Source organism: Camelus ferus, chromosome X (genome assembly GCF_009834535.1).
Source record: "Camelus ferus isolate YT-003-E chromosome X, BCGSAC_Cfer_1.0, whole genome shotgun sequence".
Classification (NCBI taxonomy): domain Eukaryota; kingdom Metazoa; phylum Chordata; class Mammalia; order Artiodactyla; family Camelidae; genus Camelus; species Camelus ferus.
In genome coordinates this window covers 30,651,745-30,669,367 of record NC_045732.1, presented here as the reverse complement: position 1 = coordinate 30,669,367, position 17,623 = coordinate 30,651,745, and the positions used below count along the sequence as shown (strand labels likewise).

At 34.3% G+C, this 17,623-nt stretch overlaps 1 protein-coding gene across 1 annotated transcript in view; it reads left to right on the top strand.

Moving 5' to 3' along the window:
- The window catches only part of LOC102504131 (dystrophin-like), a 562,607-nt gene that overhangs the window by 244,001 nt on the left and 300,983 nt on the right, over positions 1–17,623 (top strand). The window contains exon 2 of the mRNA XM_032474646.1: positions 3,443–3,504. Within this exon, the coding sequence (XP_032330537.1) occupies positions 3,443–3,504 (62 nt within the window). The remainder of the gene's footprint in view (positions 1–3,442; positions 3,505–17,623) is intronic.

The window sequence follows — 17,623 nt, the reverse complement described above, 5'->3', positions numbered from 1 at the left end:
CAAAAATTATAAAAAATACATACCACTTGTGAACATTAATTGATTCATTGACTAACAGTAAGTAGCTTAATTTACAATAGTGATTTTTAACTTGGATTCCATGGTAATAGGAATCTTCTGCAGGAAGGTCAGTGAACCCCATGAAACTGTATGTAAATATGTCTTTATAAGCATTTTTTTTTCCTATAGGGAAGGATCATTATTTTTATCAGATAATCAAATGGACTCCACAACTTGAAATGCTTAAAAACTCCTAATTTATGACCTATTCCAATTAATTTTAAAATATCAAGTGCTCAATACATGAGCAGAGGATATAAACAAGTATTTCAACAAAAGTAGAAACATGCAGAATAAATACATGTATAAATTGTATTCTAATTCATTAGTAATCAAACAGATTCAAATTAAAACAAGCATCATCTCCTTATATCTAATAAAACAGCACTGGTTCTAAAAGCACAAGCAGAAAGACTCCTATCAACAGCATAACTTCATTCTTTCTGGTACCACGAAAAATTGGTATGACCTTTGGGAAAGCAGTATGACAATATTTAGTAAAAGCCATAAAAGTTTTCATAACGTTGACCCAATAATTTCTCCTAAGGCCATTATGTAGCCAAAACTGAAAAAAGAATGCATGAAGATGTTCATTATGATGAAATCTCTAATAGCAAACAAACGGAGCAGGTAGCCCATATGATGTTTATGATAAAATAAGTGGAAAAACAGGCAGAATATTATTGTGACTATGTAAAATACATGTTTATGGGGATTGTAATGTGCAGACACAAAACTTATAGTGATTATTGAATGTTAAAATATTTCCATCACGTTAATATAGACAAAAATTGAAACACTAAATGTCAATTAGTAAGCATTATTATATAAAATATTAATGAGTAAACCAGGCCACATCACAAGGAAAGTTCAGTTTTCACTTCCACGTAAATCGATGCAGACATGTAGGTTGTGCACTGTAAAATTCCAGGGTGTCACTCACATAGATTACAATATACATGAAACCCCTGAGTTATTCAAAACAGAGGCTCTAAATCCATGATATTTTGTATTTGTGTTAATATGTTCAGCTTTTGTGACTCTGATTACCTTATAGCATTCCATATTATCTATGCAATTATAATGTCATGGACTTTGATTCAAATAATCGATTTCAAATTCATCTCTGTTACTTAATACTTAGATTCCTTCTGAGCCTGTATTTTTTTTTAATTTATAAGATGGTTAATTATATATGAGTTGATTGAGATTGTATATGTAGAACAGCTTTGTGAACACTAAAGTACTAATAAATGTTGTATATCTTATAATAATAAAATTAATAATATTAATACTTGTCATGTTAAAGAAAATAAATGTTACCTTACCAAAATGAAACATTAGCAGGCAATCCATTGAAGGCATATTTTTCTTGTATTGAAAGCAAAAAAGGTAAGAGAGGACATTTAGTGATGATGTTTATATGGTAGAGCTCACATTTAGTGCTTTTTACACAGTAGATACATAGTATTCTGCACATAATGTCAAGGTTTCTCTTCTGCCTTCAAGACCTGTCTAAAAATCGTTTTTTGTACATATAATCGAAAACAATCAAAATATTGCTTTACTACCCACTTTTCATTTAAAAGCATCTAGAACAAACCTCTTCAAAATCTCCTATTCATCTTCTGGTGAAGATGGTTAGGAATGTTTTAAAAACTTCTGAATGAATGCTTTCAGATGACTCATTTAATTTCCCATGCCTGACAGATAGGATATATATGCCCCTGTTGGAAAAAATAGGTACAGTTGCAAATAAGATTATTAACTTTTAGGAATGTATGTGTAATTCTGTTGAGAAATAGATATACAGACCAGTCTTCCTATACAGCAAGTCAGTGAAAATGGTGAAATCCTGACCATCTGAAATGTTCCATGTATTTATTATTATTATTATTATTATAAAAAGAGTAGTATTGAATTTATAGAAGTAATGTTTGAAAGAGGCTAGATTAGGTTTGAAACCACTTACTATCTATTTTTATTTATTCACACTTGTCAACAAAGGAAATACTTCCATAGTATAATTATCATTTATCCTATACTGCATGGCTAATGCCAATAGTTGATCATACATTGTAGCTTGTAGGAGTAACACAAATAAGAAGGAAGTATTTTGTGATGCTAAGTCAGATTTTCTTATCTAAGAAAACAGTTTTAGGTTTCTTATTTATCCACTGTTATTTCTTATATTGCTTAAGAGTATCTACTTACAGATTAATAATGTGCTTTAAAATAAACATATTCTTAATGCATAGATACATTTGTCATAGAAAAGTGATTTTTTTTTTTACTGTGTATCATCTATTTTTAGAAGCAGTGGAGATTTACTACTGAAAAATAATATGAGAGCAAATGAGGTTATTTTATCAGGGCATTTCAGTAAGGGTTCTTTTGACCCATGTACATAAAATGTGAAAGCTCTCAATTTTAAATCTCTCTCCCATGCACTCATTTATTGAACATTGACTAATATGATTGCATTTACAGTAATTTAAAGCTAGGCTTTGGCATCAAAAAAGCATTTTAATAAATCAAGATTGATTATTTTCCTGTCCATTTGGCTCTATACTAACTTCCAGCTTGGGGGAAAAAGAGATTAATTTTTAGAAGCATGAATTCTGCGAAGCTGTTTCTTAATAATTTTCCACTCTAATCTCTTGGTGTAAGAAGTCCTTGGGGATTTTTCCTTTGAGTATTTATACATGATCCATGAAGAATATCATTTGCATTTTGGTTTGAAAGTTCCTGACTTTTAGATGAAAAGAGGTATTAGAAATGTTGGAGTTTTAAGATTCCCCCCTCTTCTAAAGCATTCCTATATTTTTCAGATATTTTCTGAGCTCTTAATTTGTGCAAACAATATTCTAGGTTCTGTGATGCAAACCTAACTAAGCCACGTTCCCAATCATCCGGAAACCTCCTATAATGGGAAGAGGCTATGCTAGGGGCCTATGTTACAGCATGTAGGTATTGAAAGGAGAGAAAAATCGTTTCTACATGGACTGAGGGCAGAGGCAAGAGGAAAGGCTCAGGAATAGTTTTTCAGAATAAATAACAGATAATAGGTTCTTTTGATTATGCTGGAATATCTACTCATTATAGGAGAATAAATAATATTTCATTTATTCATATGGGACTACTTTTCTGTAATGGCTTTATACAATATTTGAATGTGTCGGGACTTGACTATATTAATGATTTTTCAAATTTCATTTTTGGATGCTCAATACCAACATCACTCATTTAATTTCATTATCAATGAATTTATTACCACATATAAAATAACACTAATGCATAATAATTGTAAATTATTTTGGTTGTAAAATATGAATGATATTCAAAGTTATTTCTTAACTCTATCTTTTATTTTACATTGCAGATGAAAGAGAAGATGTTCAAAAGAAAACATTCACAAAATGGATAAATGCACAATTTTCTAAGGTAAGAATATTTTGTTACTTCTCTTTTAGGATATAAGTTACTGAATTTCCAAAATGAACTATGTACCTGTGTAATTTAAACGTCCATATTGTTTTTCTCATAGTCATTTTATTTTACCTATGCAAATCTGGGAATATTATGTTGACTTTTAATTAAGGAAAAAGCAACAGAATACATGGTAAAGAGAAATTATTTAATTTGATAAAGCATATCTTTGATTCTTCTTGATAATATGAGTTTCCTTAATGACATCACTCATCAGAGGATTTGAATAGCAGTCTTCCATCAAATAGATAGTATATGTCATTCACTAGAAGAAGACATGAGGGATTTTTATTGTTCTAAAAATACTCATTTTTTTGGTCCTTCTTCGTTTTTACCAAGTTCAAGAAAAAGAGATATAACTGCCTTGCCTCTCCTTGGCCCCTGTCACTGAAAGCATGTGTGAAGTAATGTAAGATGATAAGTTTATCCTCTTTTTCTGTAGGCATCAATCCATACTCTTAATATGTATTTACTTTACAAGTACAACTAACTCATGATCGATAAATAGCACAACTCCAGATAATTTTTATCTGAACACTGAGTAAAATGTTCTTAAATTGAAAACTAGAGTGAAATGTAAGGAGATTTGTGTGGATTTCAAGATTAGAAAGACTTGATTTATATTTAATAATTCTGGATTTGGGCAAATCAGTCAGTTGCTTTGCAAGTCAGTTTCCTCATCTTTCTATCATGTATGTGTGTGTGTATATGTATGTATTTGTGCCTATATAATAAATCAAACCCAGATAATGAGAATATAAAGCTAATAAAATATGGACCCTATATGCAAGGCTTTAAGAATGGTAAAATGGTAATAATGGTTATTTTGCATATTATTGTGAGGATTAAAAGAGGCACTGTATGTAAAAATTTCTAGTGCAACGCCTGACACTCTTACTGTATATAAATTACCTTCTCCTTGGTCTGTCTCATTTTGTAAAAGTCATTTCAGTAATGGATCTAAAACAATCCACTGAAAGATGCAATCTGAAAAGTAATAGTTTACGAAGGTTTTTAGGGTATCATCTATTCTTTGTGATATTTGATAGCACAATTTTGCCAGGTGCTCTTTAGTATATTGGCAAAAAGTAAAGTTACTGGATTTTAACTAATCAAATTTCATTTATATTTACTTACTGAATTAATAAATTGCTATTATAGAACTTTAAATGATAAACATAAAAATGAAGCATATATATAAAGTCTCAACTTTTTCTGAACTAAGTAAGGTACAAATAATTAAAAATGAATAAATTACAACAACAGAAATGAAGAAGAATAAATGAAAAATAAACTCAAGAAATATTTGGGATAGGAATTCATAACTCTCAGAATATTTACCACACGAATGTATATAGTTTAATTGCTGTATCTAGTGACCTCATTAAAATTTTCTTAATTTTGGAGCTTTGTAGCAGACAATAGATAAAAGCTTTCCAACAAATTTACAGACAAATCAGAATTGTAAAAAGAGTTTTTTCAAATTATAATGTAACATAATACTCTGAATCTTTTAATTAAACCATTGAGTTATTTTAATAAGGTATGTAAACATGATAAACTCTGAATTCTCATTCCCAGAAATCTAAATGGATATCACTCTCCATACATTGACATTTTCAACTGCCGTTTACCACAACTCATGTGCTAATATACTGACCATAGTTTAATATCCTGTCTTCTATGAATATGTTGTTGGCACTGTCTTAGAGCAGTTTTTCCTGCCTAATGAGTGCCCAGATTGTAAAAGCTGTGGAATAATCACATGCATGAGTACATTTACTGTTTTTTCCCAAGTATCTCCCCCAAGTTCAACTCCTATTTATTTCCTTTATTTTATATGTGTTCTCCCTAAACCTATTACATTTGGATCAGGAGAGTCACCACTGTTTCAAATACAGAAGTTTCATCTTTGGGCATATCCTGGGTATCAGGAATATAAATAAATATTTATAAAGACAGAGTAAAAAGATTCAGAGATAACATTTATGTTTCTGTGATTTTCTTCCATTTAAAGACCTGAAAAATATATTTTCCATGTGACTGATTTTTTCTTGTCAAGACTTTAGGTACATGACTAAAGTTTATGTAGACACTTTTGAAGATGATGAGAAAAGAAAGCTAATTGATTCAGTTTAAGCCACTTGGTGATACCAAAAGATAACCATAACTGTGAGATACGTCATTTGACATATATTTATTTCATCACTACATGGAATTGAGCTGAAGTCCAGCCTGTAGGAGGCAGAAAATTAGTTTAAGTTGCATCTTCTGATCTCATGGAACATACCCATTTGGGAGATGTTGGATAATTGCTAAATAGAGTAGCCCTAAGTAGTCTGTGGGTGAGCAGAGAAAGCAGTATTCTGAGCTAGAGAGAATCCAGAAGCCTTTATGAGGAAAGCTCTACTGACTGACTCTAAAGTAAGGAGCATCAAAGAGCAAGACACTCCGGTCTGAGAAAATGGGGATCCATTGAAGGCAGGACTGTGTGTTTTCTTTATAAGCTCAGTGATCATTACTAGTACACTAAATAAATATAATAAATACATTTTTGTCAGTAGTATAGATCAGTAAATATATGCTAAGTTGAAGAAAAGAGGAAAATTCTTAATGAAAAAGAATATGTTGAAGAAGACTTAAGAAAGAGAAAAAGCAATTAAAAAATCTTTGTGGTAAATTGGGCAAAGAGAAAAACGTACAACAACAATAAAAATGAATATGATGAGGTAAAAGGCTTATTGATGAGGTGCACACACACACACACAAACACACACAGACACAGAGACTTTGGTGTAATATTTGTGAAGCATAGAGAGACAGCAGAGTAGTTTCTTGTTATTTTGTAAAGCTGCATAAGGGATAGTTCAAGGGAAAAAGTGATTAAATACAGCCTTATCATTTTGTGTCATTTGAAGCTTACTGTATCTTTGTAGTAAATCCAACTGATTTTTTTCTTTCCCAGTACCATTTTAAAATAGGCCCTATCTCTTTTTTAAAATAAGTCTTCTATTAACCTTCGATTCCAAAAATTTTACTGGAATATGATTTATTGCATCTGTTCTATAAAGATAAGCAAACAATATTTATCTCCACATAAACACAAAGACATTTCTAGGTAAGATTAATTCAAGGTAAATAGTCTTTTCTTGTAATTTATAGATATTTTATAATCCTAAAAACATATTTACTGTTTACCACAAATATAATTCACATTTTAAAAATCCTGCTCATTCACACAGATTCATTCACAGAAGCATATATAAGGAAGGTACACTTTTGAAATCATGACCAGCAATAATTTTGTCATCAAACTTGTTTGATGTTTGGGTTAGAGAAAAAGCAATCTGTGGGGGAAAATATTTACTACTAGATCAATTGAAAGATTTAAACCATCTCCCAATGAGTTATATGATGGTTTTGATCCTACCCTGGATTTAGTGATTAACTTTATTTCTGTCCTCTAAGTACACTTTTTCTAATTCTTCCAAAAGTAGTAGACAACTTTGTTTTTATCTTAAGTGAAGTAGAAATTTATGATTGGTTTTGTCTATGTACTTCACCAGGGCCCAAGATATAATATGTTTATGTCTTTATTACCACAACTATATGCCCATACCTAAAAGACAGGACACGCCCTCTCACGATAACAATAACATGAAATAGGATTAACTGAAGTAACATACTTTTTCCAAGAATTCACCATAATTTCCTTTCTGGCCAGCATGATGATCATGTTATAATACAAACTAACACTAAAATTGTGAGTCCATAAACAAAGCTTTTTTTACGTTATATCCACACATGAAGTCATTAAAAAAAAAAAAGGTACACAGAAAATTTAATTTCTTTGAAACTTGTTTTCCTTATATGTCCATGTGTACCTTGTGAGAAAACATATAGTAAAAGTCTGAGAAATAGAAAACATAAAACATTGCCAGTTTTATCATGTAATGTATTTTCTGAATTGAATGAGTCATATGTTTATGCATTTTCTGAATTAAATGAATCATATATTTATGCATTTCTCCCCTGGATACCTGCTTATTTCTTCCTTGAACATGGTTTTGGCTACCTTCTTTGGATGAAACAAGGAGAATAGAACATTTATTTATATTTCATTATCTTACCACATTCTCTGTGCCATGCACTCAGTACACACACACACACACACACACACACGCAGGCACACGCAGTAAGCATGTTATATGTTTAAAGTTAATTTCACAGTTCCATTGTATAGAAGAAGGATACTGGGACCTAGGGGCAAAAGACTGTTTCAGTGAAAAAAGTAACAATTTGTATGTACCTCTCCTCCCTGTTGGTTCCAAATTTATACATAACTAACAAATTGATATATAACTACTATACAAGGGGCCTGATTATCAGACATAATAGAGCAGAGCTGTTGTGTCATGGAAGGTTCGCCATAGATATAAACAGTCCCAGACTGCTATGCCTCTGGCTTCCTGTTTCTCCTTACTGTTTGGTATCAGGAAGAATTAGGTCACTAGAGAGTATGAAGGGCAGTGAACTCATTCTCTGGATCACGATAATAAGGCTGCATAAGGATTTGGTAATACCCAATGTATTTGGTAATGTTGTTTTGGGGAGATGAATATTGGTACAAGAAACAATAGAAATCCTCATTTCAGAAATAGTGAAGATTAGAAACTTTTTGTTCCTCTGTATCATCATATTAATAACACTATTTAGAGAGATGCTTTTGTGGTTAGCTGCACTCCTGACCTAGTAAGTATTCCAGATGTGCTAAATGAGATTAGGTGGCTTGCTCAAGATAAACGGAAGAAATGAAGCTCAGAAACTGGACTTTAAAACCCCTAATATTTCGATATCTGTTACTGTTGTGACAACTCATCCACCTACCAAATGCTGCATTTTTCTTGAGACACATCACACAATTGATAGGTTTTATGAGAAGTGGAGAGAGGTTTTGAGGACATTGAAAACTTGAGAATAGAAGGTATTTAAGGCTTACAATACCAACAGAGACTTGAAGCTACCTTTGAATGTTTAATAACCCCAAAACTCAACTACTATTGAGGAAGACTTTTAATTGATTCTTTCTAAATGATTTCCAGTACATTAAATGTCAATACTTTTACATGCTAGGTTTTGGTGAGTGATATAATCTAATTTTCAGTATAATTATGTAAATTGTGAATATTGTTATTTATTAATACTAATTTTATTTTCACAAATCATAAGCAAATCATTATGTATAAGAGATAAGTTAAATATTTGTTTAAAATAATTTTATGAGAAATACAAAATATAGCTTTACTTGCATGTGGGCTACCCTAAATCTACGCTAGATGTTAAGATGACTTGTAGAATATGTCTGTGTTTGCCATTGAAATAATTATGGTTAATGGTCTAATCCACTGAGAACGATTCCCTTGAATGTTTTTCCGAATCTAATCTTTGCAAAGTACCCAAGTAACAAAGGATATCATTCAGTTAGTGAAAGGAAAATTGGATTGTGATAGGTCTCATTGTTTTCAATGAAAGACAAATAATTTGTTGTTTGTATTACAGATTTTTCTTAGAAATCTGTTGTTCTTTATCAACCCACTGTTACTGAGCTCTTACTAATTCTGGCTAGTTTTATAAAGTATACAGGTTTTGCTCTTTAAACTCCTATGTTCTGAAATATCTTATGGGAAAAATGGAATTGTTAGGCGACTGTGATAACCACTACACTACGGAAACAATGCAAGAAAAATGGAATTGTTGATTGCAGTACCGACATAGGGTGGAGTGGTCTCAGTGGCAAGCATATTTAGCTGGCAAATGTAAATATTTACCAACTAGCATTATTGTTGCTAGCTAAAAGCAATTCTCCATGGCTGATAGGCAAATGCATTAGTTACCTGATTTATTCTGTCTTTGGGGCCTACATAACTTTCTAGCAAAACAAGATGTATTGACTTTCGTGATTTATTTTCATTTTGGGAAGAATATTGGCACTCTAGTACCATCCCACTGGAGCTATATAGTTGCTAAAATAACCTTTCAACATTCAACAAATATCTTTTGAGTGCCAGCTCTGTGGCAGGCATACTTTTGTACCCCGAAAAGGCACAATACAACATGGTTTTCTTCTCTAAGAGATTATCATCTGAAGGAAGAAACACTTATATAAACAAATAATTAAAATAAAATTTGGCCTTAAATATAATAGAAGTGCCATGGGAACATAGAGGAAAGAATGACTAATTGCTTGGAGAGGAGGACAGCTTTTTGAAAAGAGGTGACACTTAATCTAAGGTTATCCACATAAAGACTATTTAAAGAAAGATGAAGGCAACAAGAATTGCACGTGGAAGTTTGGAATGGTTGCAGAAGCTTGGCCTATCAGGTAGCGAGTGGCCAAGGAGATGTGTGTGAGTGGAACATGGAGGCTGTGAGAGAGCAAGCAGATGCCATTCCTGAGTAGTTAGTTGTACTATTGTTGGGGCCAGTTGTGCCAAGAATGAGCTATTGGTTTAATCATGTTAATATTCAACTTCTGGTTGAAAATTGTGACGTTCTAAAACAGTAGGCAATGGTAGAGCAATCAAACTGTCCTCCCACCACTAATCTTTCCTGCAAAATTGAATCTGAAGCCTAGACTTTACACTTAGGAAATAGACATAAGGATCTAAAATGAAAATGCAAAAGGGTTACATTTTGTTGTAGAGTTGTTTGATACCACTCATTCTCATCAGAATACTGCATCAGAATCACCTAGAGAGCTTGTTACAGCGTCAATCACTGTAACCCACAGCCAGGGTTTTTGATTCCATAGATCTAGAGGAACCCAAGAACTCTTGATTTCTAACAAGTTCCGAGTTAGAAAGGGTTCCTGTTATTAAAATTACCTACAGCTATGATGTCAGACAGTGTATAAATACTTTCCTATGCATTAGGTATATGTCTATGCATTAAGTTCCTATCGTTCATAAACAATCATTTATATTTAAGGAAACATGCTTTGACAGAAATAGGCTTTTTGGGGTCAGTCTTAGCTATCAATAATAACGCTATTGGCTAGGAGTGCTGACGGGTGCTCACCTGGACCCATACAACTTGTGGGAACCCCCACAGACATTTCCTTGAGTGGACTGATGTAGCTAGACTGGCTCTTGTGGTTCTTTATTATGATTTCAAGAAGCATCTCAGCAACAACCATCAGAGAACTTTGAAAAAAAAAAAATGTATGTTGTTCAGAAGTCCTGAAGGGTCCAAGGCATGCCCAGGACCACACAGCGAGGTCACAGGTAGAGAGACAGAGCACAGACCTGGGATTCTACCTTTACAGGGGTCAGGATGGATTACCTTGAATTTCATGAGCTCACTCTTTATCGGGGAATTTAAAATTTAAGAGCAGGAATTAAAATGCTGGGAGAGAAAAGCAAACCGTCAGTCAAACTGTCAATTATCTAAGTTAACCGGGGCTTTCTGAAAGAGAGAACTTGCACGATTGGGGTGGCCTGGCTCTTTAGTTGTGTAGCTGGTAATGTGTTTATTCTAGATGGATAGATTTGAAGGGGATGCATTGGCAATCAAAAACTTAACATCAGGCACTTATATGACAATCAAAAAAGCTAATTGTTATGTGCTTACACTCCACACACATAGTCTACATTCACCAACTTATTATTTATTGAAATCTATTGTGTATCAGGTGCTCTAGGGTTTTGAACATGGCAGTAAAGAGACTTGCTGATGCTGCTGGTATGGGACCATGCTTTGGGAACCACTGCTATAAAATATCAGTGATTTAGTCGGGTCTGTAGTAAGGAATGTTTGAGGAAACCTCACCTAGGATTTTGATGAACCCTCAAGGGGAAATGGCCTTTCTCTTTCTCCAATTGGGAATCACTATAATTGATTGAAGTTGGAGTCTATCCTGAGTGATGTTTTACTCAATAATGGAATTGGGCTTGTGTTAAAAGACTCAAAACCTACCAATCAGATATTTTATATCTTATATATATGCATACATATGTATGTATATTAAGTATATATAGTCTTAATAGTCTTATGTTACAAGTCTCAAAAATATATATCTGATTGGCAAAGATATCTGAGATAGATAGATAGAAAGAATATTTTTTAAAACTTAATTATGTATTCTGTGAGCATCTAGGTGAAAAGGAAAGCAATTCATATAATTGAGCTCAATGTTCTGGAAAAAAAATAGCCTATACAGGCATTACTATCAACTGTATCTCCATGTTTGCTTTCACTGCAATCATTTCATAGGCAACAATATGTTTTTCTTACTAATAAAAAGTTCCAATGGCTATACAGTGTCCTCCAATCTCTCTTTTGTTCGTTACTTTGCTTCTGCAAAAGAATTTTATTTTAGTGGCATCCTGAGGCTCTTTCTCTACGTTCCACTTAAGGGGTTATGTTTTGGACCTTACCAGGGTTCCGTTGTCTTCTGAGAATTCTCTGTCACCTTATGATCATGGTAGCCAGAACACAAAGAATTAAGACCAAATCTGACAGTAATGTATTGATATAAGTTCAGCTGTAGAAATCTCTCATGTGATGCAGCTAGAGGCAAATTTGTGAAGTTCTTGGACCATAAAAGACAGAGCATGGTTTAAAAAGTCCTCTGCTTAATCTTACTCTCATTTAAGCCCTAATTTCAGTATCCCAATTCTATGTGCAGAGATAAGTAACAGTAAGAGTAGACAGTAGGTGATAAATAAATACACAATCACGTTCGGTCTCATCCAGAATTGTGGCCACCTGATGGATGGAGACAGACAGACCCCTTAGTTAGAAATGTTAGTGGAACCACTTCATAGTTTAATATTAGCTGTCATTTAATGAGAATAAATGAGAGTTATGAATGAGTTTGCTAAAGGTTTTCTTCTTTGATTTAGCCCACCTGGCACCCAGAAAACCAATCTTCTCAGAATACATGATCCACGGGTGGTACTTTTGTAAGAACTGATCTTGTTATTAAAATTACCTGCAATTATTATGTCATAGAATAAATATTTTGTATATTATGTCTATGCATTAAGCTCTTATCCTTCATAAATAATCATTTAAGTTTAAGGAAACATGTTTTTATAGAAATAAACATAAAGTCTACATTCATTAACTTACTATTTATTGAGCACCTATTACATGTCAGCTGCTCTAGGTTTTTGAACATGACATTACAGAGAAAAAAGTCCTTTTAAATATAGGGTCTCAGATGTGAACCAGATGAGCGAAACTAAACAAGGAAACAATTAGCGAACTATTTGACATCCTCTGTATTTATTTGTCAACTTTTTTCTTTTTCTGCCCCAGGAATGTAGAATTTTAGGTAGTGATGAGTACTAGGGAAAAAAAAAAAAAGGATAAGAATGAGAATAGGGTGGGTTGTTGTTTTCTGTAGTGGATTCCGGGAAGACCTCTCCCAAGAGATTTATAAGAAACCTGAGGGAAGGAAGAGAATGAATCATGCAGAAAGCATGGAGAACAAAGTTCCAGACAGAAGGAAGAACATGTCCAAAGTCCTGAGGAGAGAATGTGTGTGTGTTCGAGGGACAGCAGGGTGGCTGGAGTAGAATGTCTGGGGCAGAGTGCTATGAGCTAGAGGGACAAATCAGGTAAGGCTTCATCGACCATTGTGAGGGCTTGGCTTCCACGTTATGGTAGTTCAGGAGGCTGAGAATTTTAAGCAGTGGCTAGAAGCAATGTAAATTATACTGTAGGATGACCAGGTAGAAGTAGGAAGGTGAGCAAGAGGCTAATGTAGTAATCCAGTTTGGGGGTGTGTGTGGAGCTAGGACTAAGCTGGTAGCCATGGACCTAGGGAGAAATGGTCATAGTTTGGTTACATTTTGAAAGTAGAGATAACAGGATTTGCTGATGGACTAAATACGGAGGTTGACAGAATGGCGAAAAACAGTTTTAGCCTTAACATAAGGAAGGATGGGATGGCTATTTACTGGGATAAGAAAGATTATGGAAAGAGAGGGTTTGGTGAGAAAGTGCAAGTAAATTTCCCAGGAGGAATCATGGGAAATAATTTTAGTTTTTGGTATATTTACATGGAAAAAGGATTTATTTTCAGCTCCTGAAATTTACCTGAAGGTAGGTAGGTAGGTAAGTAAATAAGTAAATAAATAAATAAAGCTATCTTAATTTTGAAAAAAAAGATGAGAGAAGATACAAAGTACCACTATCACACCGTGTGTGTATGTGTGTGAATCTGTATATAATCCAGTACGTGTGCATTTGGGTTAACGTGATCTTTGCCTCTCCTATGATCTAGGTTCAGGGTGGATGGCCATAAATCAAATGGAGATAGGCTTGATTTACCTATAGTTTCCTTTATAGCATTTACTATGTAGAACCTGTGTTGACTGCCTTATAATTATTGTTTACATATATTTCACATCTATTAACTGAACTCCTTGAGGGTCTGAACCTTGACTCAGTCATCACTGTATACTCAGCCTAGAGAATACTCCCTCATGTACAATGATATTCAGTAAATATTTGTTGAATGGATGGCAATGAGGAAGGAAGAAAAGGAGAGAGGAATTGAAAACAAAGCTGGTCATAGTGGCTGTTATCTCAGTCCTTTCTTCTGTCAACCCTTTTTCTTTCATACTCAGGACCTAATATTGGGCTTGACACTATGGAAGCACTGAGGACATGATTTTTGAGGATGCAGCTTCCAAATATGCATTTTTAACATTGAGTTTAGATCCACATTGCCTAGTACTTCCTGAACCTTTCCACCAAGCCATGGCAAAATCCTGAGAAGAGCCCTGGATGATATAAATGGGGGTGACCTGGTTGGATAGATGGAAACACCAAGATTTGCTTAGTGACTGGAAAAGGGGGACAAGGAATGAATCTGATGGATTCAAGGTATTGTCTCAGGACACTAGGCAAATGGAGATGCCATAAATTGGGATAGGAACCGAGACAGGAAGCAGAAGAGATACGTTTGAGGCTTGTTGATTACTTAAGTTTTAGGTATTGAAGTATTCGGTTTAATGTGGTTATGAGGCATTCAGGAGATCAGTATGAAAGCAAGTACTAGACTCAGAAGCTTGAGTTTCAATTCCCAGTTCACCACTTAGTGTGTGTAAACTTGGGTAAATTATTAAACCTTTCTAAGCCTCGACTTCTCCATCAAATATTTATTTAAAAGATTAAAAGATGTTCTGCATGCAAAGCACATAGAATTATACCTGGCATATGGTACACATTCATTAGTGGTGGTTATCATCGTTTATATTCTTGTGAGGGCAGGAGGAATCGAGTCCCTCTGAGAAGAATGCTTGAGGCTGGCATTTGTCTGACAGGCTTTTATTTTGCTGGGTGGGGTATGAGAGCTGATGGATTTTGGTTACATAACATTTTGCTTAATTGGATATGGGAATTGAATGGATTTATCAAGCAGTGTGTGGAAAAAATATCAGGTTTGAAAACACAGCTTTATGATGAAGTCTGTTAGGGCTGGTGACTAGAGAAATAGATGAGACCCCTCAGGTAAAGCATGGGGCCATGAATGGAGTACAGGGTAAGAAAAATATTTACAACATATGTCAAAGAGAAAGAGACAAAGAAGGGCAGAGAGTATGGAAGGAAGGTGTGATTATTGATTATCATTGTCAGAGACCCAAGAAGTTAAAGTTAAGATGAGAACTCATGCCTGTTGTTATACACACCACACCTTCTAGAATGCTTGTTCTTGACCCTGATATGCAGCTGCTCTCCAGAAACCTCTCTCTCCTCTTCTGTGTTTGACGTCTAGTGCCATAGATCCTGTTCATCGTCTTTCTTGGTTTACTTTCTGGTTTTTAGTAGAGTATAGCCTCTGGTAGCTTCCTGAGAAACCGCTCAAGGGAGGTACAGTTTTTGGGCTATTATGTCATAAAATATTTTTTATTCTATTCCTTTTTTGTTCACTTTTTAAAATATATATTCTCATGGTCTTCCAGAAAACACAGTCACATCTTTCTTACTTTCTGTGGATTTTCAATATAATTCTCCCACAATTCTTTCCTGCTTCTTGTATTGTTCATATTTCCTAAGGTCCTTCTTTCTCGTTAGCTTATTTTTGTTTTATTTGGGGGAACTCTTTTATTTTCAAAGTCATTCTTCAAGTTATTTAGTGATCTTAACTTTTTGTTTACATTTAAGTGTGAGATAGTGACATCTGATAAAGTAAAGCACCCTTTTCTGATAAAATGCTTAGTATAAAAAAGGACTCTCTTGCTAATATGTTATACTCTGCATATATAGTTTAGATCAGAAGTCAGCATAATAGTTAATGAGAAAACATTTGATGCATTCTGACTGAAGACAGAGAAGGTATAGGAATTTTCCAGTTATCCTCACTACTACCTAACATTATGTTGGAAGTATTAGCCATCACAACCAGATGAAATAAACGAATTCAAGGCAAAGCAGTTGAAGGAAGAGGTAGTAGTATCCCAATTGGCAGATATGGCTGTTTACCCAGAAAGGCACAAAGAAACAATAACATTAACAAGCACAAACCCCAATACAAAGAGTAAAATAATTTAGTAGACTTCATGGTAACAAGCTAGAAGATTCAATGACTCAGACATACCCATTTACAACTCTAAAAACAAAAACAATTTAATAAGAAATTTTTGAAACCTGTATTTAAAACTCTCCTGAGACAAAAGAAAATCACAGGAAAAGACCCACCTTGTTCCTACTTAACATCATAAAAGTATCTGCTATTTTTAAGTTGTTGTGTAAATTAAATGACATTCCAATATATGTAGCATTTTCTCCTGGCGTTAGATAAGCTGATCCTAAAGTTTGTATAAAAAAAAAAAAACAAGCAAAAATAACCAGAAAAAAACTGAACATAAATACCAATGAAGGGATAGGAGATAAAAGAAAACATTCAAAAGTATAATTTAAATTTAGGGTGGGGAAACTATATTAAATTTGTACTGGAAATTTTAATGAAAATTAAAAATTTATTAAAATGTATTTTCTAAAAATATATTTGCTGTCAACTGGGAAGGCCTAGTAGCAATGGGGTACACATAGTTGAAATGATTCTAACACTCGCTTGTGGGGGTGTGTGGGGAGGTATGGGTGGGGAGTAGTTCCTCCCACCAGCAGGCACTCCTCGAACACTACCTGGGTGTCTTATAATTCAACTCAATTCTGACACTTTCAGATCCCACAGGTGAAGAGTTCAATCCTACAAGAATGCCACCCCCCGACTACCCCTGCCACTTCAGAAGGCAAGTCCAGATTGTTACCTATGCTTCTGAATGATCATAGGCTCCCACAACCCTGTCCTTGGGTTCAGCTGATTTGCTAGAGCAAACCACAGAACTCAGGAAACCCGTCTACTTACTAGATTACCAGTGTATTATAAAAGGATGTAATTCAGGAACAGCCAGGTGAAGATATGCATGAGGCAAGGAGTGGGGAAAGGGCCCAGAGCTTCAGTGCCCTGTCAGAGCCCTACTCCCCCCAGATCACCACGTGTTCACCAATCTGGAAGCTCTCCAGACTTAATTCTTTTGGGTCTTTATGGACGCTTCATTACTTTGGCATGATTGACTCAATCCTTGCTCATCTAGGGTGGAGGAAGGAAATGAGACTGAAAGTTCCACCCTTCTATTCTCTATTCAGGGATGGTTCCTCTGGAAATAAGCCCCCGCCCAAGGGTTACCTGAAGGCTTTCCAAAAGTTACCTCATTAACATAACAAAAGATGCCTTTATTGCTCTTATCACTTAGGAAATTCCAAAACTTTTAGGAAGTTGGAAACAGGGAAGCAGACCAAATATATATTTCTTATTATAAATCACAGTATCACACTAGCACTCAGATGTTCATTGCTAAATATTATTTGCACATTAAAAGAAACCACAGCTCATTGGAAGAACATTTGATTCCTGATCCTTGGCAGGTAGGTAACACAGTGAGTGAGCCTGAGACCACTGGTGCTGCTGTAAAGTAAGGAAGTGCTCCCCCAGATTTGCTAACATCTTGAGTTTGATCATCTCTCTTCTCTTCTCTTCCTCCTTACAGATTTATGCCTT